At 35.5% G+C, this 24,631-nt stretch overlaps 2 protein-coding genes across 3 annotated transcripts; one reads left to right on the top strand and one right to left on the bottom strand.

Annotated features, from left to right (window-relative positions):
• Positions 1-7,013: 7,013 nt before the first annotated feature.
• LOC137737256 (novel plant SNARE 13) lies at positions 7,014-11,353 on the top strand. 2 transcript variants are annotated; one of them, XM_068476688.1, is made up of 10 exons: positions 7,014-7,430; positions 8,496-8,588; positions 9,095-9,188; positions 9,380-9,417; positions 9,682-9,779; positions 10,047-10,126; positions 10,218-10,274; positions 10,354-10,446; positions 10,529-10,603; positions 10,945-11,353. In XM_068476688.1, exons 1-10 carry the CDS (start codon positions 7,354-7,356, stop codon positions 11,044-11,046), a joined length of 807 nt encoding a protein of 268 aa, XP_068332789.1. In that variant the 5' UTR covers positions 7,014-7,353; the 3' UTR covers positions 11,047-11,353. The 2 variants fall into 2 exon arrangements, with proteins under 2 accessions (XP_068332789.1, XP_068332790.1); XM_068476689.1 differs by lacking the exon at positions 10,529-10,603.
• Positions 11,354-11,679: 326 nt separating this feature from the next.
• Positions 11,680-16,340, bottom strand: LOC137737255 (probable sugar phosphate/phosphate translocator At3g17430). Its single transcript, XM_068476687.1, has 10 exons — positions 15,865-16,340; positions 15,231-15,514; positions 14,984-15,091; positions 14,244-14,275; positions 14,103-14,153; positions 13,575-13,636; positions 13,206-13,467; positions 12,398-12,663; positions 12,201-12,295; positions 11,680-12,102 (listed from the first exon to the last, which is right to left on the bottom strand). Exons 2-10 carry the CDS (start codon positions 15,321-15,323, stop codon positions 11,953-11,955), a joined length of 1,119 nt encoding a protein of 372 aa, XP_068332788.1. The 5' UTR covers positions 15,324-15,514; positions 15,865-16,340; the 3' UTR covers positions 11,680-11,952.
• Positions 16,341-24,631: the final 8,291 nt, after the last annotated feature.

Below are 24,631 nucleotides of genomic sequence, written 5' to 3'. Positions count from 1 at the left end.
CCGTTATGTTGTGATATGAAACTTGCGAATAGATTCATGGATGAGACTAGAATTCATATGGAAGAAAATAGATTCGTAAGGAAGAAAATAGATTTGTTTTCTTCCTTATTTTCTTCCTTATTGAGACTAGAATTCATGAGGAAGAAAATAGATTAATGGATGGAATCAAACTTGCGAATAGAACCTCTTTGGAAAGAAAATCTTTTGTCTCATATTAGCCTGCTCCGGTTCCCTTTCAAAACTTTCGTTATCGGGTTAGCATACACTTTATATGTTTCCAGTGATTCACATGGTATCATCAAATGATACAAGTCTACGAACAACATCCATAGTTGTAGACAGTAAAAAAACAGTTATTGTTCAAAGTTCACATACTAAGACGCCCTTGTTGACGATTCTTTACTCCAACAGCATCTAGAGTTCCTCTCTTTGAAATTTGCCTTCGTTTTTCATAAAGCAACGGCGAAATTCTTTTTCAAATTATAATTGTCACAAAGAAATTGTTTTCGTTCAAGATTGTGTGTGACTTATGATACCAAATCATGTTATGTGCCTACCTAGAGTTTTCTTTACAAGGAGGTAAAACTATAGTCCCAATATATTTTCATATAGCTTTATTAAAGAACGAGATCCACGTGAGTCCTTATCATTGATTTTTGGCATCACCTATTTTTCATAGTCCCTAAATTATATACAACTATTTATTTATGCTTGTGAAAATTTTCACGAATCATTAAGCTCATATAAAGTCTATACTCTTATTAATGTGAGATTTATTTTTAAGCCTAGCATGTAGAGCACGTGCAGTCGTTGGACTTCATACGACAACCTGCTCTAATACCTTGAAGAAAGTTGAGGTTCCACCATAAACCAATTGGAATAAAGAGTAGACCAACTTATTTATAAGTCCATGCAAAGTCCCTCCTATCTATGTGAGATCCATTCTCAATTAAAATAAATTACTAACACTGTAGTATAGTGATATTGTTCTGCAACTTGTATGTGAGAAGTCTCAGATTCAACCTCCACGAATGGTGAATCTAATAACTTATTCTTATGGCTAGTAGAGTGTGTCTTAGCTCAAATCTCACACTAACACTATAGTCAGGTGCCGTTATTCTCCAACTAAAAGTAAGATGAACTTCAACTCTCATGAACAGTGAATCTAATGCCTAAATATTATGATTGGTCAATGTGCGACTTAGCTCAAATCTCTCGCTCGTTAACAATAGAATATCCTTCTACAAAAAAAATATTTGGGCACGATTTATAATGCGAGGATGCCAAAAATTGGCATTGGGTAAAAAAATAACTCGGCCCAACCAAAAGTGGGCTGGCTGCCATGTGAGGACAGGCCCTCCAACATGGCTACAGGCCATTAGGCCTCGGGGAGGGCTGCAAGCCTCTGGGCCATGTGGCCTGGGTTGGGGCAGGTTAAGCCTAGCAGCATAAGCTGGGGGCAAATGGGTTGAGGCTTGGAAAAAGCCCAACAAGCGATACATGCTTATTGTAGGCAGGCCAGTGGCACGGGACAAAGCCTAGCAGCATAAACATGTTGGCAGGTTGGGCTGCAGGCCCATGTAACGCTACTAGGCCAAAGGCCTAGCGTGTCCGTGTAGGTGTAGCAAAGCCCAAATGGCTGCTGCCATGGTCTAGATGTCGCAACGACGTTGTCATGGTGGCGTGTTCCACGAGGCTGGGTTGCAAGCTAACGCAGTGCTTTGCAGTGATGCCTATTGGTGGCGCGGCGACAAACTGTGGCCATGCTGCATCAAATTCCCATAATTTTTTTTTCTAGCATCTCTAGGGTTTGAAAAACCCTAAATTGCTTCTAATTTATTTATATGCTTTGACTCACAAATTCCACATACAAAATAATTGGTAATGCATGAAACGTGTGTGTGTGTGTATATATATATTGACAAATATATGAATCATATACACCCTAAACCCTATATATATATACGGAAGGAAAATATAAATATAAGGGGTTCATGCATCGTGGGGAATGTTTTCATGCTTCATGGACGTTTCAAATATCTTATTTTATTTTAAGTGTACCTGATTGGTAGAAAACAAATAAAAGCCCTTGAATTTTGTAGAAGAAAACCTCATACGATCCTTCAGTTCCTTAGCTTCTGGCAAGAGCATGCTGATAACGTATTGTAGGCATATTTGATTGAATTGTATTTAGGACTAGAGAGGGAGAGAGGTTGGCAGCAAGAGAGAGAGAGAAAAGAAAGATTTAATTGTGAGGTGTGTGTTTTATCACCTCATTGTGTCTTTATTTATAGTAGTAGGATATGTTAAATCCTTACCCTAATAGGATTACAACTCTAATAGGATAATAACTACTAAAGGGAATATTCAAAAGTATCCCTAAATACACTAAGATTTACACAATCACATTCATATTCTAAATATGACTGCAACATTATTCAATTTTTTTTAACAAACAATATTATCTACACTAAGAGGGCGCATGTGAGCTTAGCTTCACAATAGGCTAGCAATAATGTGGTTCAACATCATTTTTGACGAGAATCAAACCTAAGATGTCTCATTTACAAGTGAAAATGAATACCGCTAGACCGTAGTACTAAGTGGCGTTATTCAAAATTTAAAATAGAATTCTCAGCCAAGTACTGAATTGTCCTTATGAAAAAGATTTGGGATTGTATTTTTTTTCTTTTCATTAGAAAAAAATTAGGGGAAGGGAGGTTATTCCAATCCAAGACTAGAACGTATCACAGGATTTTTTAAGGATTCATAGAGGGGGCTTCAATCCTTTTTTTTATTTTTTATTTTTATTTATTTTTATAGATTTCACATATGAGGGATTGTTGGCAACGGAACTCAAACCTAAGTCTTGGTCTCTTAAAAAGAATGATTTTTATCAACTCAACTAATTCTGGTTAACATATATGTTTATATCTTACATTTAATAACTATTTCAATTTTTTGTTTCATGTGTAAGTGAAATTTCACTTGGTGGTCAAATTGTGAATTCGAGGTCATACTGAATGGGCAAGTGATAAATAGCACGTAGCATGTTTAGAAAAAATCAAAAATAAATAAAAAATCAAAGGTATGATGAATTTTTGGTTGGTAAACGAAAATTGAAATTGAAATTGGTTTTACACAAATTTCAAAGATTGCATTGATTTTGAAATTGAGAAATGTTAAGGAGAGTCTCTCGAACTCTCAATCATATTATGTTTTTAACACAATATTTTATAATGTTGGCTAGGAATTAATGTTAAACTATAAGGTAAAATTGAAATTTTGAGAAAGTCTCACTTTTGAGAGAGTCCTCATAATTGACGAATTCGTAGGCTCAATTCCTATTGGATGCACACCAATTAATGCGACCCTCCGATAAGGCTATTTGAATTGGCTTTGTTTCAATGGAATATTATCATCCATACATAACGATTGGTGTGGTATATTCATATCACAACATATGAACAATAAGAATTAGCATTCTCATTGAGTCTAGAACTCGTAGGGGAAAAAATAGATTACGGATGGAATCAAATTTGCGAATACAATCTCTTTAGAAAGAAAATCCTATGTCTCATATTAGCCTGCTTCGATTTCCTTGCGAAACTTTCGTTATCGGGCTAGCATACACTCTATATGTTTCTAGTGATTCACATGATATTATCAAATGAAAGTCTTAGATAAGAATTTATAACGCACAGTAACCCTTGATGATGGTTCTTTACTTCGATAGCATCGAGAGTTCCTCTCTTTGAAATTGCTTTCGTTTTCAAAAACCAACGGCGAAATTCAGTTTTCAAATCATAATTGTCACAAAAATAAATGTTTTCGTTCAAGATTGTGTGTGACTTATAATACCAAATCATGTTATGTGCCTGCTTAGAGTTTTACGTGGAGATAAAACTGTAGTCCCAATATATTTTCATATAGCTTTTATCAAAGAACAGTATCCACGTGAGTCCTTACCTTTGATTTTTGGCATCACCTATTCTTCCTAGTCCCCAAATTATAGACCACTTTTTATTTATGATTGTGACAGTTTTGTCACGAATCATTATGCTCATACAAGGTTCTTACTCTCATTATTAGTGAGAGATTTATTTTTTACACGTTTTTTTATGTTTGACAAATTTTTAAGTCTAGTACGTAGAGCACGTGTAGCTTTTGAGATTCACATGACTACCTGCTCTGATACCATGAAGAAACTTGATGTTCCACCGTAAAACCTATTGATATAGAGAGTAGGCTGACTTACTTAAAAATTCATGCAAAGTCCCTCCTATCAATGTGAGATCTATTCTCAATAAGAATAAAACACTATCACTATGGTATGTTGATATTGTTCTGCAACTTGTAAGTGGTGAGTCTTAGATTCAACTTCTACAAATGACGTATCTAATATCTTATTCTTATGGCTAGTAGTGTGCGTCTTAACTCAAATTTCACACTAACATTATAATCAGGTGACGTTATTCTCCAACTATATATAAGATAAAGTTCAACTATTATAAACGATAAATTCAATACCTAATTATTATGATTAGTCAACGTACGACTTAACTCAAATCTATCACTCGTTAATAGTAGAACATCCTTCTAGAGAAAAAGTAGATAAAATAAAATTATGTCCAGCAAACTTATTCAAACTCTCTGACCCCATCGTAATCGCTTCACCAACTTAAAAAACTGACTTATTATCAGGCACAATGTATCAACTGACCAATCGTCCACTTGTTGCGTAACAACAAAACCACCAATATCAGTTTGTCAAATGTTTGGATTTGAGAATCAAATTAGTATTTAATTAATGAAATAATTAAGTTTAAGACAATAGTACCTGCATAATCCTAAATCCTTGCGTGCACTTCCGGATTACAATGTATTAGTTCGTTCAGATCATATTCTTAGAGGAATCCTCGGTTGATATGTAATTTAATTTTCAATTTACTCAAAAGGAACGAGTAAGAGTGATGTAGAATAGAAGGTTGAGAGGATCGAAGAACAATTAATAATACGTAAGGCCCAAACATTACGAATTTAGACTTCAAATTTTTATTTGTGCTCATGATCTGTCGTTTCAAAGACAATGGCGAGGTGAATAAGACACAACACTTGACGTATGAATATTTTTGGCCAACTTCCTTTGTTTACGGTCAAACGAGATTTTACAATTTTTTGGATCTTTATGTAATTTGCTTTTCCCATTTTTACTCTAAGAGCAACTTCACCTCTAAACAACCCCTAGGCAATAGGCAACTCGATCTTCCAAAGTGAACAACAACCACTCTTAGTGAACCGTAACTGTCTAAGTGCATCTCCACCCCCTAAATTAAATAGCCTAGACTATTGGAATTAAAATATTTTTTTTTATAAAATAATAAAAGAAAATTTTATTTTTAATTTTGGATGGGACTTTTAACCAATCTCGGTGGAAGAGCAAGGTTAGGTATTTATAGAACTATAATTTTTTTTTGTTAACCTTTTCTATATTTTTAATAATTTTTATCTAACCTAATTAATATGGACCATTGAATTACCTTGTACGATTAATCCAAAAGCCCAATTTTGACACGTAATTCCAACTGTAATAATATGATTTTCACTTTTTTAATTTTTTTAAGCTCGAAAAATTCGGACCTTTGATCATAATATCTAACAGACCAGATTCCGCCGCGTGGACAAGCCGTTATTTTCGGATCCAAATTTGTTTAACCCTAAGAAATCCAAAGGCTGAGAAATTTAACGGTTGAAAATCCGACGGTAAAGGTGCCGACATAGCCCCCAATTCTAAAGCACCGGGTGCGCCTGCAGCTCGAGCCTCGCCCGATTTCTTGACGGCTCACCCACCGATTGTTGCACGCGTAGTTCGCGAGCCCGGCACAAAAAAAGAAGGCCAATGTGGCTGACGTCACTCTATCAAGTCGTTGGGCCTGTCGATTCGAGGCTGGTAGATTTTTTAGGGGGTGAAGGGCACTTGGATGCCCATAGCCCAGGAGTTGATATGGGCCGGAGTTGCTCTGAAAACGTTTAAAGGCTGAGGGGCGCTATATAAGTAACAAATTCAACATGTGGAGGCGATCATTGCAAATGATTGTTGCTTGGCGACAAATGAGGCCTAAGCTTTTTGCACCACTCCAAAGAAAATGGAATGAAATTGTTGCCACCTGGCACGTCACTAGCTAGGTGAAGATTTTGAGCGCGTTTGCCGTTCGAAATCCAGTTGATTGATGGAGAAGGAGGGAATTGGGTTCCATTCGGATTTACTTTATACGAATTTTAGAAATTCTTACCTCTTAGCCATTAATTGTATATCGGGACGATTGAGAAATTATTTACCTTTTTTTAATTTAAAATTAACCGCATAATTTATAATGAACAGTTAAAATGTGAAGATTTTTAAGATTCTCATTAAATTAATCATCTTTCGAGAAGGAGGGCCCAGCGCAAAGCACGCTCCCCCCCTGACAGCGCAATATTCCAATTTTTTCCTTACCTGCCTCTTTTTTTTTTTTTTCATTTATTTATTTATTTAAAATTCATAATGTTCTTTTCTGTCTCTGCTAACGTAAGCCGCATAGTCGGTTTTTGTACTCTCATGATATTCTACTCCCATTTCGCCTAGTCTCGGAAGAACTCACAGCTATTAGAAATTATTAATATGCACCGGTTCTAATTATTTTCGTAACAAAAATCTTGATTATCATCTCACACATTATCGGTTCATTTTAGAGGTGAAGACACTGTTTACTTCTCGGGAAAATAATAATTCATTTTTTTGCTTAATCACAAATAAATAAAATAACATAAAGAACACATGTATTTAAAATGAAAGAGATCATCTTTTTTACTAAGATCATCAGATCAAGTGATTCGGATCCTAAAAATTTGATTCAACTGCAAAAATTATTATAATTTTTAAAAATAGTCTTAATAAATTAAGTCGTTGTATCAAATTTTAAAGATTTAGATCACTTAATCCAGTAACATTAATGAAAAAGACGAGGAAATGATCTCTTACCTTCCTGTTTAGACAAACAATCACTGCGAGACAGCGGTTCTCTCTCCTCTCATCTCACTCTCTTCTTTCCACGCCCGGTTTTCCATCCTGTCACGACTTCCCCAAAATTCATTTTTCTGCAATTTTTTTCCTTCAAATTTTTTTGTTAGTTTTGAGTAAATAAAGTTTCGATTTTTAACCGAAGGAGTAAGACCGTGGAGGATTGCAGTTAGGGTTTCGTCGTTGAACCTCCTGCAACTCTCGTTCGGAGGCGAGTGTTTCAGAATCGTAGAAAGGGGAAGGGTTAGGTTTTCTCGCGGATTCGACTTGGGAGGGGTTAGTCTCTGGCGACAATGGCCAGCAATGTACCGATGAGCCCTCAGTTGGAGCAGATCCATGGCGAAATCCACGACAATTTTCGAGCCCTTGCGTATGTCTCTGTATTTTCGAGTTAGCATTTGGATTTTCGTCGGTTACTGAATAAATTTCAGAGCTTTTATATTTCTTCAAGTGTTTGGATTTTATGAGCATTGTTTATTGTGTGAATTGGATGATTTCTGAGAGTCCTAGAATGTTTTGACATTTGAAGAAAGAAATTAGAGGGATGGGAAAATCAATTTGCTTGTTTTGTAATTCGTTTGTGTATTCTGACGAAATTTAGTTAGATTGATGACCGTAAACTGTAGTTGAGCATTATTGATTTACCGTAGATTCAGTTGCTAAGGCGATTCGAAGAGGATGTTTAATCTCTTTTCGATGTTTTCGGGAGTGTTGAGTAACATTGTTTCTCTTTAGAAACTTAAAGTGGGTGTCTTTTGGATAACACAAATAAATTTCCCAGGTTTCAAGACTTGAGTTGCTCTATCGATTTTGCACATTGATGCAGACAGCATTGGCATTGGTTATGTGAGGGAACCAAATACTGAAGTGAAAAAAATTATTTTGGCCATGCTCTTGATGGATGCCAAAAAAAATTATTTTTTGGCATCCATACTTGAAACCCGAGGGAAGCAACAACCATGATACACTCTCTGGAAACTGATGGATAATGAGGGAGATATTAGTCAAATAGTAGCCATTGCTTAGTATTTGTTCTTTATTAGAGTCTCGTTTAGCTTCCACTTATTTTGGTGGTTGCTGAAACCAGATGCCATTGTTGTATCACAGTTCTTCACTACCTCCGTCGGACCCAGTGTACTCTTTATGATCACTAACCATCGTGATTGTGCAGTGCATTTTGTTAATCTCTCATGTTTGTGTCACCAACTGCACATGGTACTTCTTGTTGTGCACCATCTTACGTGTTAACTGTTTGTCTAATTTTCTTCTACAAGATGTAGTCACTTAATGAAAGAACAATTCATCTCTTTGCGGACTATTTCTTTGTTTCATTTGTTGGGGGAAGTGCTGGGGTTGTTGCACTAGATACATGTATTCCACTTTCCGTATTAAATTGATCACGTTATAATTACAGTGACTTCATTTTTTGTTTCAGAAATGGCTTCCAGAAGCTGGATAAGATCAAAGACTCCAATAGACAAAGTAAACAGCTGGAGGAACTTACAGGAAAGATGAGGGAATGTAAAAGGTATGCCACATATGGGATTTTACTCTGAACCTTTGTCTGATATTTTTAGTAACTGAGGATCTTGGACAATCTTAATTTTCACATTCTTTGAAGAGAGAAAATAAGACAGACAAATTGTTACCACAACATCCAATGCAATGTCCAAAATTTAACGATTCTTGCTCAAAGACTTCATTGGGTTACTTTGGAATTTTGAAGAATTAGTAACTTATTAACAAAGAAAATTAGGTTGGAGCCATAAAAGTTTCCTCAAGTATAACTAGGATCTTGATGTGAGTGACTTTAAGTCATGCTTATATACAAGCCCCGCATCCTGTTCCTGGACTCCCATGCATCTCTTCATTTGTGATTTTTTGGGGGATGTTGGAAGAATTCAGGTGTGCGATGATTGCCATTATTCTATATGAAGGAAACAAATAGCTAAAAAGGGAAATAGAATTTCAGTTCTTGAGGTATTTTGTTTTAGATAAATCACAGAGTATGATCTTGTAAATACTTTGGTTCAGATTAATTAAAGAGTTTGATCGTGAAATCAAGGACGAGGAGAGCCGAAATCCTCCTGACGTGAATAAACAGCTTAATGATGAAAAGCAATCTATGGTAAGTTGTTGTGAGCTTTTGTCTTTTTCCATCATATAAATGCACACAGGTACACTGTACCACTTGCATTTTTACAAACTCTGACTACTTTTGATCGGTCTATTAGTGCACTAGACCTTTCCAGGTACACAAGGTCTATTAGTTTCTGCTAGTGTAACAACTCCATCTAATTATCATGCTTCATTTTGCAGATCAAAGAGCTGAATTCATATGTGCAATTGAGAAAAACGTAAGTCCAGTATGCATTCTATGCTATTGTCAATTAGTTGCTTGTATACTGTGGAGTTTAATTGGTTTAGCATGTTGCCTTCAGTCCTTATATTCATGGGATAAATAAGTTAACCCACAAACACAACAAATTATTGTATATTACAGTCCTTGAATTCTAAACCCTGTCACTCTTCGGTCCTTTGAATTCTAAACCCTGTCACTGTTCGTGCTTTGGATATCTTTGATTTTTTAAAGTGATTTTCATACTCTAGCTGAACTGCAGGTATATGAATAGCCTTGGTAACAAGAAAGTCGAACTCTTTGATATGGGAGCAGGAGTTAGTGAACCCACTGCTGAAGAGAATGTTCAAATGGCTTCAGGTAGTTTTGTCATTCTGCATATCTATGAGCTTAGTTTGAATTTGTAGAAATGAGCTTTTTCCTATATCTCTTTCAAGCTTTAGCCGTCGTTACTCGTGCTATGTTAATCAGCATGCGGTCTTTTGATGATAGTTAAAAGTAAAGGTGTATCAAACTTTGTAAAGATCAATCTGCTTGGACCATTCTATCTATGTCCGGTTGTTTTGTGCCTGATTTGATGAAAAGATTTGTCTGACCACCTTTCTAATTGGCATGTATTTCTGATAGCTATGTCAAATCAAGAACTAATCAATTCTGGGATGAAAACAATGGATGAGACTGATCAGGTCATTGAACGCTCTAAAAAGGTGAACAGCTATCCCAGAAAAGAAAAACCTTCAACTTTAAGTTTGCGTATTTTATTTTGCCGGCAATTTTAACTCGATAGTTTGTTGATAGGTTGTTGAGCAAACAGTTGAAGTGGGAACTCAAACTGCTGTTACCTTAAAGGGCCAAGTCAGTATGTTCACCTATTGTCTCTATATCTCTCATTTCAAGAGTTTAGACTAACATTATTCGAGTCCATAACTTGCAGACCGACCAAATGGGCCGCATTGTAAATGAGCTGGACACAATTCAGTTTTCAATTAAGAAGGCCTCTCAGCTTGTAAAGGAGATTGGTAGACAGGTCGGTTGAGATCTCACCCCCCTAGATACTCTACTTGTACATTTTTCTAACAAATGCTATTTTTTTCTCTCAATATTTTCAGGTGGCAACAGATAAATGCATCATGCTTTTTCTTTTGCTTATTGTAATTGGTGTAATAGCAATTATTGTTGTGAAGGTATGCTGTTTGATTCATTTATCTATTGCCGTAGATTTGCTACCCATTTCACTTTTTTTTTTTTAATCCTCGGGATGTCACACATTAAGTTACAGAGATATCTGCAGAGTTGTATTATAGGAACTTTTTCCGGAGGAAATTTGTTGATGAGTGTGGCAAGTTATTTCTGACGGATTGTGAACCCTGCTACCTATTTTCCTCTCCCTCTTAAGTAGTTAGTAATGGATGAGAAAATTCATGCTTTCCTTCTCCGAAGTGTGTTCAAATCGTCCTGGCCAAAATATTAAAATTTGAGAAATGACTACATCTGTTCCTAACTGTAATGTCTGTTTATATTTCAGATTGTGAACCCCAGCAATAAAAACATAAGGGATATCCCTGGATTGGCGCCGCCTGCTGCAAGGAGGCTTTTGTCAATGAGTCCTCTGCAACAGTTCGAATAGTTTCCTCCTCTTTTTCAGGATTCAATTTTTCCGACATAGTTTCTATGTTTCATGTTCTGGGGATGCAGAGGAAGCTCAGAGGAATAGTTGTGCATTGATCGGTCATTTCTTTCACTTTGTACATTATTCTTGCCCCGAGTTGTGCATATTGTTTGTGATTCTCTATGCAAATCACGCGCGAGTCCTTTTTTTGGCTTTGGTTTGAATGGCCATCCACTGTTCTTTCTGTAATCTTTCCAACACTGTTTTAGTTATAAAGAGATGTGTTTGCTCTATATCTACTCGCGATTTAGATGTATTGCCTTCCGATGTGTGTTCACATTGTTTTATTCTAATTTCTAGTGAATATCGGAGCGCCTTCTTGCAAATTCTGTGCCACTTTCTGCATAATCTTTGGTTCTATGTTGTATGCTTCCGTCACAGGTTCACACAATGTGGGAGGGCCTGCGTGTTTCTGAGTTTCGAGTTTCATCAACAACAACAACGCAGCAAGTAGCAGTTTATCCAAAAGAACATAACTCGTAATTGATAATCAATTCGTAACATCTGAGACTACTCATGAATCAGAGCTCATGTTCTCACCACAAAACTCCAGCAACAGAAAAAATACAGAGAACAGACAGACACCGCATGATAAAACTTTCGGTTTCTACATTACCACCTGGACTATAACAAGGAGAAATGCGTAATTCGTCAAGGCTCTTGACAAATTAATGGTGAGCTTGTTCACCCACCATCTACAATTCCACCGGCAAATCATGCATTCACTTCCTAAAACCGAAAGTAATACAATGAACCGCCCCAGTGGTTCACCGCGTTAAAGTCTGTTCCCTGGAAAGAATTCAAGGGTCTAGAGTTTTCTGGACTTTCCTTTTCCAAAAATCAATCTACACGTGAGTTCGTGAATCATGCAGCATAGTTGCCGGCCTGTGTTCGTCCAATGTGAGACAACCTTGTTGATTGAGTTAAGGGTGTTTCTTCATCAACATCATCAGAGGCTGAAACAGTCCCTCCAGGGATAAAAATATCAGAGGACTTTTTCTCCATCTTCCAATCCTGTATTGGCCGGCACAGAAAACACGTGTTATAAAAAATATAAGGGGACCAAGGACTCCAAACATTTTACAGGAAATCAAATTCTGGAAAAAGCAAACCTTGGAAATTCTCTCGGGAATGCTTTCAGAAGGTAGCTGAGATGCACGAACATCCTTAACCTTTATGTAATTGTACATGACAACCCCACACAGTGCTGCAGGCCAAATTGACTGGTCAGCCAAAACTTCACATTTACACATGTATAAAATGCAGTTGTAACTTTGAAACTTTCGAGTTAAGATATATGGAGAGCTACCTATGGCATAACCGATTATGTTCAGCCTGGTTATAATAGACTCTGGAAATATAACAGTTGAAAGGGCAATCAATATCCAGTCTTTCAGAACACCAGCAACCCGGATGGTAACTGCTCCAGTTCTACCAATTACTAAGAATATGGAGAAGTTCAACGCCAAAGCACAAAGAGCATTGGAGAAAAAGATCCAGAAGTTGAACTGAAACTGTGAATATTCTATTGCAGACTTCTCAAGTAACAACCAAGGCACAAACAGGAAGACAAAACTGCAAAAATAAATGAAACAATAATGGTGAGACGCTGAAGCTATGGCATGCCTGTCAATAGTTTACACAATTTTGATTTTCCTGTTTCTATTTCCAAAAGCATCAATGGAAAAAATCAATTGAGTACAGAACTGTGTTTAAAGCACATGCATCCATCAATAAGGAGATGCAGAGCTTCATCAGAATGAGGGTGTACAAAGAAGGAACTGAGATTTCCCATGGTACAGATGGATCGTTCTTATACTGATAGTAAGCTTACTATGTTTCATCCACAAAATTATGAATCTCAGCCATATAATATAAGTTACAGATTCAGAAACTCAAAATTACGAGAATTGGCATTCACTATCAGAACTAAATTCTAGAAATGAGTCACTATTCTCTATCAAGATTGTTATGGTTGCCAAAGAACAAATATGCTACTTATTCATACTTTGCAATTGGAAAAAAGTAGAGTTCATATATAGCGCTTGGAAAAAATAGTGTTTGCCTAAATTCCAACTCCTATGATGCATAAAAGTCCAAGCATGACAGTATAATACCTGCATGGGGCGATATAGTACAAGCTGGTGATCGGATTTAGAGTCAAGCCTTTCTTCTGTAGAAGGACTTGTGTTAAGACCAGTCTAAGAGCTTCTGCAAAGATGCCTGTAACCTGGTACACTGTACCAACTACATTAAAATGAATCTCCCCGTATGAGGAAATGACAACTCCAACACTGACCAGCAACATGTTTGTGAACACATCGCACCTTGGTTTGTCAGTGCCACACAATACAGCCATGATAAAAGTTGCCACTGGCACTGCAGTATTGAATATAGATAGATATAAGCAGTCATTTCTTTGCGTTTAAAAGCATCATTATTGTAGTAAAAATAGATATCATGAGTCTGTGCATCAGCACACGTACTTAGAGCTTTAAGCATTTGGATGAACGCCACTGAAATATGCAAGTAAGCAGTGTTTCCAAACCTGTAATGACAGAAAGAGAAAAGTTCATAACAACAAAACTTGAATTCTTGTCTTGACTCTTGATAAGTACAATTCACAACAATGCAAAACTTGACAAGCATACAATTCCTAAATGTGGGCATTGCATTTGAGCCCAAATCTGGACAACTCAACCAACAAGGGACATCAATTCTTGAAGGAAGTTCGGACATTCTACATCGGGGAATGTAAGCACAAGTCCATTGTTTACCACAAAATGAGAAATTGCAAGAGAACAGATTGGCACAAGTAACATTAAGTCTCTAAGCATTTTAGTATTTTCATTGTTGAGAGGCATGAGCCTGGTTACAGTCAAATCTGAAAATTTTGACCTTAACCTTTACATAAAATATGACAATAACCATCTAAGCCAAAACAACATCCATGCCCTTATTAGTCGCATTATTAGCCAAAACAACACCCAATTACATTTCAATTCAGTGCTTACCAAAGACTTGATGCAAAGAAGGCACTGATTGGAATTACACAAGTTGCATATCTGCCATATAAAGGGGAAAAAAATAAGAAAAACAATTTGGACAAAAAAAGTAATAACAAGTCGAAGCCTAAAATCATCCTACATACTTACATTTCAAATGTCATTTTGACAGGAGCTACAACCTGCAAATTCACAGAGGAATAAATAAGGAGAACAAAAGCAATAAATGAATACAACAAAAACAAAAATGTGGAGGAGTGACACATGCATAACAGAAAACTGATACTTGCATAAGATGCAGCCAAAAAGAAAAAAAAAAGGAAAGAAACTAGAGCACACTGTGTGTACCCTAACTCTGCACAATTGATGACAAACTATAAATTTTTGAAGTTCAATAAAATTTCAAAATTGGCTTCTATAGCTCCAGTTAAATCCTATTTCACTCTGGCCATATAGGACATCAGTTACATGCCTTCTCCCGCTATAGGCTAATCTAAGTCTAACCCACTATCTTTTTGGCGGTCTCCCTTCTCATTCAGAGTTGGGTAGCATCAGTTTCGAAATCATTCATGTATTAACTACTGACAAGAGCAAATTCCGGAAAAGCAGAGGAGGTGAGAATCCTAATGGACGCAAACAGCAGACATCAACTCAACCAGGATCGTAAGGTAACCAAAGTGATGTGAATCACAGAAGAGTTCCAGTCAGATAAAGTTAATAGCGAGGATTAATATGTCAGGGAAATTATATGATATCACTTCGATTATCAACTAAACGAAAATCCACTACCAGTCAAAACGTTAAACTGGTTTGACAGAGATATCAACACCTATGTCAAAAGTAATTTGGACATACAAAAAGCACATCCAAAAATAAAGAGTCAGTCATACCTTGAAAACACGAACAAGAAGAAATGCTACTAGTCCAGAAAATCCCATATGAATCATTGTAAGTGTGATGGGTAATGGAAAATTGAAGTATTTTGGAGACAGAACCCACTGCAAGGAAATTCACCCAGAAAATCTTCAGTAAAACAAGGAGGAAAATAATAGCTCAGAGTTTCAGTTTAACCAATAAAGACTATCGGTAACTCGCAATATAGATATAAACATGCAAATCAGTAATGGCAAGATATACCTTGTTGTACAATATAACACCGGACGAAAGCAGAATGTAGATGAACAGGTAAAAGTAAGTCAGCAACAGCGGTTTGCTGATCATCTTGGGCATTTTTTTCTCTTATCAAACGACCTAATGTATGATTTTCTGGCCTTTAGACCATCTTATGCAACATTTTTCACTCCGCAAATGTTATGCAGTCCTAAACCCAGAACCGGAACAGGACCTCCTCGTGCCCTCAATCACAGATTCGTGTGAGGATCAAATATTGCAATGGCTGCACCGACTCGAATGCTTAAATCCTGAAAGTGAAGGCACAAATGAGAGAAACATACTACAGTACCATAAACCTTAACCAAACAACAAGGAAAGCATCAAACATTTGTTTATTAAAATAGTAGGAAATGGAATAAACATTAAAAGTGGAAGCTCCAGACAAAGCACGGAATCTGATCCAAGACAATTAGCAACAAGCATTTAACAAAGAATCACGCCATGGTTTCTTCAAGAACTAACAAAACCAACATTTCCCAATTGGAAACCGAAAAGCGCAGATCTAAAACGGACCCAAAACAACAAAGCGAGAGAAGCCCAATTCAGATTCTGATCCAAAACACAAAACCCATGTCGAATTCAAGACGAGCGAGCTTACCCAACAGTCGAAATCAACTGGAACTCGCTTCGAATCTCAAAACCCCCGCTTAATTTCAGAGATCTAGCCACTTGGGAAAGAAGACAAAGCGACACGGAGTAAAGGAGAAAGAGAGGGAGGGAGGGAGGGAGGGAGGGAGAGAGAAATGGGATCAGGGACTGGGAAATGGTTGGTGACAGTGGGTGGGTAAATGAGTACAATAAATAAGCCTGGGAAAGCTAAGAGAGGGAAGAAAGTGGGGTTATCGATGAATCACAGAGAGAGAGAACGTGGGGTAGCCTGAATCAGAAGAAAGAAGGGAAATTTACGACTAGCAACAAGCAAATCAGCAAAGAGAGCAAGAAAGAAAGGGGCCCGCTTGCCTCGCCCTCCTTCTCGTACCTAGTGAGAGAGAGAATGCAACAGTATCTTTGGCCAAAGAAAGACCAAGCGTTATCAGGGCCTTTGCTCTCACTGTCTGATTGCGACTTACTGGCTTTGTTTGCCACAGAAGGAGGAGAGTGAACAATAGTAAGCGTTTTTCTAGAAACCCCGCGTTTTTGTTCTCTCTCTCCACTATTTTACCGGACGGTTTTGTTTTGTTGCGTGTTGTTGTTGATCATGATTTTTATAAAACAATTTCACTAGCAGCGTGGCGTTTTGGTTTAATAATGTGTAAATTTCTCTCTACATATTATTGTGTTGTTGAAATGAGATTCAATATTTCAGTGAATCTGTTTCATATAAATTGCTTTCATTCTCAAGACTTCTTTTTGGTCAGTCACTCACTCATTTTGAGTATGCATGTCAATCTCATAATCAAAGACTAAACATCACTGCAATTGCGTAGAGTTGTGCATTTTACGATATAGTGCGTCGTCAAGGTTCCTTCAATGAACGGTCACTCATGCATGGCGGGTAAGTGAGACATATGTCAATTTACATTAGCAGTTGCGGTTCCGTACACCCACTAACGACTGACTAGCATTATCATTCTTCCCATACTGTACTATTGATGGAAAGATCAACCTTCCTAGTTGTTGTGCACAAAATAATAGAGGTGGATTATCTGCCTTTCTATTTCCATACTCTTTATATGCCTTTTTGTTTATGTGGTCATAATTAAGCCACGTCAACATTTTATATTCCTATTACCTTTTGTTTTATTATTTTTATAAAAAATTAATATGACTTAACCGTGACGACACATCATAAAAAAACATGAAAAAAATATGAAAATAGAAGGACAGACAATCCACCTCTCAAAATAATACCACATGTTTTATCAAGGAAGTGTCACAAGTTGGACGTAGGGACACATCAAACGGAATGATCATATTAAAAAAAAAAAATTCATTTACTTTAGTACTAGGAGGGAAGCATAGAGCCATTTCTGATACCTAAAGGTTGGAGGCGCCTCCAAAGTTGCCAGGTTGGAATGGCTAGAACCTAGAGAGGTTCCCCTTTATAATATAAGATATTGGGGTTTGGATTCTTTGACCTTCCTAATGGTGGGTAGTGTACATATTGGCTTTGCCCTAGCTATATATGAATTCTGATGTAATGACATTCTGATGGTAAGACCAAAGCGGACAATATCGTGATACGGTGGTGGAGCAGGCCCAGGAAGTGATCCACCCCGGATCGGAATGTGGCATCATCTTTACATAATGATTTTTAATATAAACAGTACGTATCATAAACACAAAATTATGTAAATCGATCTCACATTAGTTGGTCAAGTGTAATGTGACAATAATTAACAAGGCTCGCATCATGAATGAGTCAAAACAAATTCGATGGTTCAATGAAAGTAATGCAATTAATATTTGATATTCCTGCTAAAAACTCTTGCAATTTGTATTATGTGGGGTATTTTTTTCATAAAATTCATGGACAAATACAAGATGATGGAATGTATACATCCAACTTTCTATTCACTAATGGGATTCAAGCAGTTCGTATAGGCATTTTAGATGTTGCTATTGAAATAGCCCTTGAGCAATGCGTGCAATTTGACAATTTTTATCAACAAATTAATGATCATAAAGTGGATGGGACTAGAGAAATTTAGAATATAGGGTTTGGACCACCACTGAAAACAAATTAAATTAACATTACACATCACAATTGATTGGAATCAAATTAAATTAACATCAAACAAATTAAATACCTCATGTTTTATCAAGGAAGTGTCACAAGTTGGACGTAGGGACACATCAAACGGAATGATAATATTAAAAAAAAAAATTCATTTACTTTAGTACTAGGATAGAAGCATAGAGCCATTTCTGATACCTAAAGGTTAGAGGTGCCTCCAAAGTTGCCAGGTTGGAATGGCTAGAACCTAGAGAGGTTCCCCTTTATAATTGGTGTTTGGAGTCTTTGACCTTCCTAATAGTGGGTAGTGTACATTTTGGCTTTGCCCTAGCTGTATATGAATTCTGATGTAATGACATTCTAACCACAACAAACTCAATTAGTAGTTTATCAAACAAAAAAAAAGGAACTCAATTAATCAAACTATCATCTAAATATTTTATGATGCTCCGATGTATATTTAATTTCACAGAGTAATCTAGAGTTGATCACTGTGATTCTCCATAACTTTTCAATAAAATGAATTGATTTAGTCGGCAAAAACTTGAGTGTAATCGGGAATATATTTTGATCAAGGAGTATTTTGTATGATCAATTTTCATGTAATGATTGGGTGCAAAATACAATTTTCTTAGCTAGGTATGGGATGATAATTGACATCAGTATACTATTGTGAGTATGAATTCTATATTTGAAAAGAGAAGTTTTGCTTACTAATTTAAATAATCCTGAGAGACTCTCTTGTATTGCCAATTGATTTTAGGTTAGAAGAAAAGGAAAGTCTTGACTACTTATTTTAATAATTATAAGCATGTCTCTCCTGATTTGAAAAGAGAAGTCTTGCCTATTGATTGACTAAATGACGTTAGTTTTAATTGATTTTTTGTAAAGATCATCTTTACATAACGATTTCTAATATAAACAGTACTTAACATAAATACAAAATTTTGTAAATCGATATCACATTAGTTGGTCAAGTGTAATGTGACAATAGTTAACAAGGCTCGCAGCATGAATGAGTCAAAACAAATTCGATGGCTCAAGGAAAGTAATGCAATTAATATTTGATATTCCTGCCAAAAACTCTTGCAATTTGTATTATGTGGGGTCTTTTTTCATAAAATTCATGGACAAATACAAGATGATGGAATATATACATCCAACTTTATATTCACTAATGGGATTCAAGCAGCTTGTATAGGCATTTTAGATGTCGCTATTAAAATAGCCCTTGAGCAATGCGTGCAATTTGACAATTTTTATCAACAAATTAATGGTCATAAAGTGGATGGGACTAGAGAAATATAGAATATAGGGTTTGGACCACGACTGAAAACAAATTAAATTAACATCACACATCACAATTGATGAATCATCGGACAGGCCAACTACTCTAATACAGCTGCATAATTACTATTTTTAATCATTTTTTAGGTCACATTATTTCTCTAATCTCATCCCAAAAGCCTTCTTATGGAGATATCTTAATAAATGCTACAAGAAGAAGCACCATTTTTGGCTTCTAACCTGAATTCGATACAATTAATAGGATATGAATTGACATTTGACTCCATCTGTTTACGTGTCTAGTTGAATGATGGTGTATATAGTTCTTGACATATGATGGAGAGGGAATCCCAAATTGTACATGATACCGTCGAATATAATGTAAATGCTCTTAACTACTTGAGTTACAAACTTCTTGAAAACATCTTGCAAGACTTTGCATTAAAACAATCCAAATGGAGTTGTACCAACCATGCTACTTAGACACATAAAATTGACCACATTGCTGACTACTTCCTTAATATAGGTGAATTCTACACACAACTATGAAGTCCATCTATATAAGAAAGGTAGTCGACAATATATTTTTTTATGTGTCTAAGTAGTATTATTGGTTTCGAGCCATTTGTGTCCATGACCACATGGTCTAGTGGCACCTCATATTTCACTCTATTGAAGGAAGTTTCAAATTTCATGAACAATATAGGTTGTTAAATTCAGAATAGAAAAGAAAACTAGTCTAGAATCCCTTTATTTAATTTGGGCCTTACTATTTTTGGGCAGACTCAAAACAAATTTCGAATTTTGGGCCTCAATAACTTCGAACACATCCAACGGCCACAAAATCAAGTGTGTCTTTCCCAACACAGAAGTAGTATTCTGGGGTCCAAAGTTGTCCCTCTGTATCTTTCTAAACAGAAGAAGTTTATCTTGAAGTAAGTGCTCCAAGTTCAAGTTTTTTAGCCTTCAAACATTAAGCTGGAAAAAGTGAGTGTGACACTACCATATTGAATTCATATAGGAAATTAGGAATCACACTTCTACAATTAGAGGAAAAAATTGAGTGTAATACCAATTTATAGAACTCACGAGTCCGATATATCAAACTCAAGAGTGTGGTACCAATGAACTCATACTAATGTAACAGTAGTATTACAGTAATCAAACTTAGATATTTGATTCCTATATATATGTATTACACTCACTTAAATCACTGTGGAGGGCTTTACAAGCCATAAACAAAAAATTTAAGTGATCATGTCATAGTTGGGCATAAAAATTCTGTGAGATTTGCAATTATGGTGCCAAAAGTTCAATGGAATGAACCACATCAACAACATTGGAGATTGGAGGTTAACAGAAAATACCAAATAATATAATTAGGGGGAAAGATAATTTCATTAAAAAAATTATTTCATTAATTATAAATTAATCAAATCAGTAACATAAGTTGATGCTTCCCGCTAACAACCGTATATTATCTAAACAGAAACAGATGTTGCTGTTTCAACAACTGATGCAATTTGTCATCAGCTGCATAATTACTATTTTAAACCATTTTCAGGTCACATTATTTCTCTACTATGTATGTGCTTATTAAAAATTTGAGAATAACAGTTACAAAGAGAGAAAATATAACATGTTCACTAAAGTTTTTTGATGTTGACCTTGAAACAATTTTTCGTTGTTGAAGAGATTGTTCACATCTTTAACGACTGTTTCTAGATAACTATTTCATCACTAAAAGTTTTATTTTTTGGGAAGAAAAACTTGGAAGATAAAATGAGGGCAATTGATATGGTTACTTTGCTATGAGGCTTTTAAAAAAACAGTAAAATTATTTTGTGTTTAAATTACTATATTGCCCATAATTTTTATTTTGGTTATTTTCTTAGTTTTAATCTCTTTTGGTTGACAAAGAGAATTTTGTTAATAGGTTGTTTAGATAATTAAATGTATAAGTGCATAAGCATGCTAATTTAAACATTATTCTTCTTCCATGAAAATTCCAAGAGCATGCAAATTGGGGATCATGAGAATAAATTAGCGTTTGAAATGCCCATTGGCTTCTTCCTCTCATCCTGTCCAAGCCTTGCCCTAACTACCAACATCAAAGATTCCTTTTTAGTTGATCAAGTTTGGCTTCATAATATATTGGGAAGCAAATCTATATAAGAAAAGTTGACTGGGTTTGCCACTCTCAATTCACTCAAATTATAACACACGTATTGACCTTTGAGCTCGTAATTTTAGGGTTTATAATTTAGTTTTTTAGATACAAATAAAAAACATGAGTTATACTTTTAGATAAACTGATACATTATATTAGCATGTCTATCACATGGAGTATCGTATCAAGTCTATATATTATTAGTTCACTACATTTATCTTTATGGTAAAGGGCATATTCTATTTCGATAGCATCATCTACTAATATTATCATATCGACAATTTATCATTATTAAAGAACTATAACCAGAAATAAACCGATCGTAATATTATATATGCCATGCAGATCGTAGTATATACAGGATTATTGTAATCCAATCCAAATTGTTTTGTTTTGTTTTTTTTTTTTTTTTTTTTTTTGTGGTATGCTTTAAGTTAAGGGACAAGTAGAAGATTTAATTTTGACCATTGTCTATGTGAACTGTATGAAACCCTAAAGAACCTGTTAAGCTTTAAGATTTGGGACCATAAAATATATGAACCTGTATATATATCACGCTTGCCCTCAAAACATAGGACATTGGGTTCCCTTGAGGAATCTGTACAGCACATTCTTTTTCCTACTTTTTCATTAAAATACAAGGCAACATGCATGACCAAACTTGACCTTGATTTTCCTTGCTGCTACCAAATTGCAAAGCCTAATTATACTGCCGACGAAAGAGAAAAAAACAAGACAAACCTGACTTTATATATTTTTGGCATCTGCATCAAGAATAAGAATAAAAAAAGAGAAATATGTTTCTTTAACAATTGAAGAAACTTTGAGAGTCTCTTAAGTCACTTAGTAGTACAGTTTAGTGATAATTTTTTCAGTTGTAAACGAAAAGTCTTGAGTTTGAATCTTGTAAAAGATGAGTTCGATATCAAATTATTCTCGTAATGCAAATATGTTGTAGTATAAATAAATAAATAAACACACTGTAGCTATCTACTCATGTTGAGAATATAGTTACTTAAGTTTGGCCGTTTAGTTTTAGAAACCCTAACCACTGTCTTAACAATTTCTTAATTGGATGATTATATTATATTAAACAGGTGACCGACACCTACTAGCTTACTAGATGGCATTGTTAGCATCATTCGATTTTAAGTTAACATTTGGACTGTTAGATATTTTCCTACTTTTTCTCAATTAAGCATGAAATTTAACACACTTTTGTGAGAAGTCAATAATATTTGCGTGTGGAGAAGAACCATGCCAACCTTTTATTAGCATATTCAATCTTGACGTAGCTGGTCTCATACGGTAAGTTTTTCTGGAAGACAATAACACATCAAAGTAGTTTCCATTTAGAGATTGAATAAAAATTTTATTAACAACGACCAATAATACATAAGGTGAACATGTTAAACATAATCAAGAGATTACACACGCTAAATAAAGCATTACAAATTTATAGTTACAAACTCGTGAGTGTCATACAATTCCTTAGTTACGAAGGACCCTGCCAACAAAAAAGATAATGCTCTCAAGTACTAAACCTTGCAAGCTGTCAAACTACCGTAAAAGTACCATGAGAAAAAGATTGCACCGACCTCTGATGATCTTGCAACTGTCCACAAAGAAGCACTGCTATGAGTCACCTCCAACAAGTATCAAACTTCCTCTTCACATTCATTTGACATGTGCACAATACCACACAAGAAACCCAAAACCAACTCCCTCGACTCTGAAGAATAGCCACCACTCAAAGATTTGAGTTTGAGCAGTAAGTCATAGGCGCTACAAAATCTTTCTCAAGAGAACGCGAGAGCGATCATAACCAAAAAATGAAGATAGTCAGAAGATACGATAAACATAAAGGAAAGGGGAAGGAAGAGATTGTCGCTAAGACTAAACAGGGTCGGCGACGAAGGGTTTTTCTCCCTATCGGCTATATATCGCATGAGTTAAAGTTAACACATGCAATAAGAAAATCACTAGTGAATGGACTACGACTAACTAAACTGAAATATTGGTTTTTTCAATATTTTGTTCCACATAAATTTTTTTACCTTACGTGGTTAAGAACAGTTATTCAGGAGTTCTTGGTACCGGCCAAGCAAAAATAATATGAATAGCGAGCCATCTACACGAGGCAAATGTTTTGTTCTTATGCTTTTTTAATATAGAGCGGTGACCAACTAAAACTTTGATTTATATAGCCATATGTTGCTAAGATAAAACACACTATTAAGGCTTGTTTAGTCAGTTGTAGCTCAAACTGATGAGAAAGGCAGTTGAGTTGTAAACATGTGAGTTTTCAGCTGGAAGCTTGTATCATATATATGTCCACGAGAAACTTGAATCACATTTTTCATTGTCCTTTCTAGAAAAAAAAAGTTACGCTTAAATTTTCTTTAAAAAGCGGTAGGTTTTTGCAAATGTATCCGTTAACTCACCTACAACAATTAATTGCAACTTAACCAGCTACAATTTAATATCGAACTAATTATAAATATATCGGCATTGCATTCATATGAGTTGAGCTTAAGACCAGCGATCAACTAAGTGAAGATCGGATGTTGCTCGACCAACTCATGATGTGCATATTGTTTATGCTTGATTCACATTTTCATTTTTCCAGAAAATGATACGATATTCATTACAATGAAGAGAATACATAAAAATGATTAGGTGTAAAAAATATCGATTCGTTAAAACCTTGCCGGGAATCCTAAACCCTAATTCACACTTGAGAAAAAGGTTTTTCTTGTTCTTTTCCCCCAGGAGATTTTAGGGTTTCTTAAGTTCATTTGGGGGTTTGATTTAGTAATTGTCAAGGTATTCCTAAATCTCATTGGATTCTATTTAATCATATTCCATGCTTGGGTGACTAATCTGAACTCTTTTAAACTTTTTAAAGTAGTCTTAAGGGGCCAAAGACAAAGGCTTATCTTCCAAAGCACTATTATCTTATTCTATATTTTCCCCTTTAAACGAAGCCTTGTGCAATGCTCAAAAACCAAGTGGAAAGTATATGGAATTTGAAAAACGAATATGTATAAGTAAGCCAATGCAAGCTTAAAATTTGTCCTCAATCACGCTTATAGTAGTTATCATGTGCTATTTATATAAAAACACTAATTTTTTAAATCGAGCCTTTCACGACAATCGAATTGTCAAATCACAATGCATATTTTGTACTACCATACCCTAATCATTTCAAAGGGTACCTATATACAAGCA

This window comes from Pyrus communis, chromosome 6 (assembly GCF_963583255.1).
Source record: "Pyrus communis chromosome 6, drPyrComm1.1, whole genome shotgun sequence".
NCBI lineage: Eukaryota > Viridiplantae > Streptophyta > Magnoliopsida > Rosales > Rosaceae > Pyrus > Pyrus communis.
This window is presented reverse-complemented; position numbering and strand designations above follow the sequence as displayed.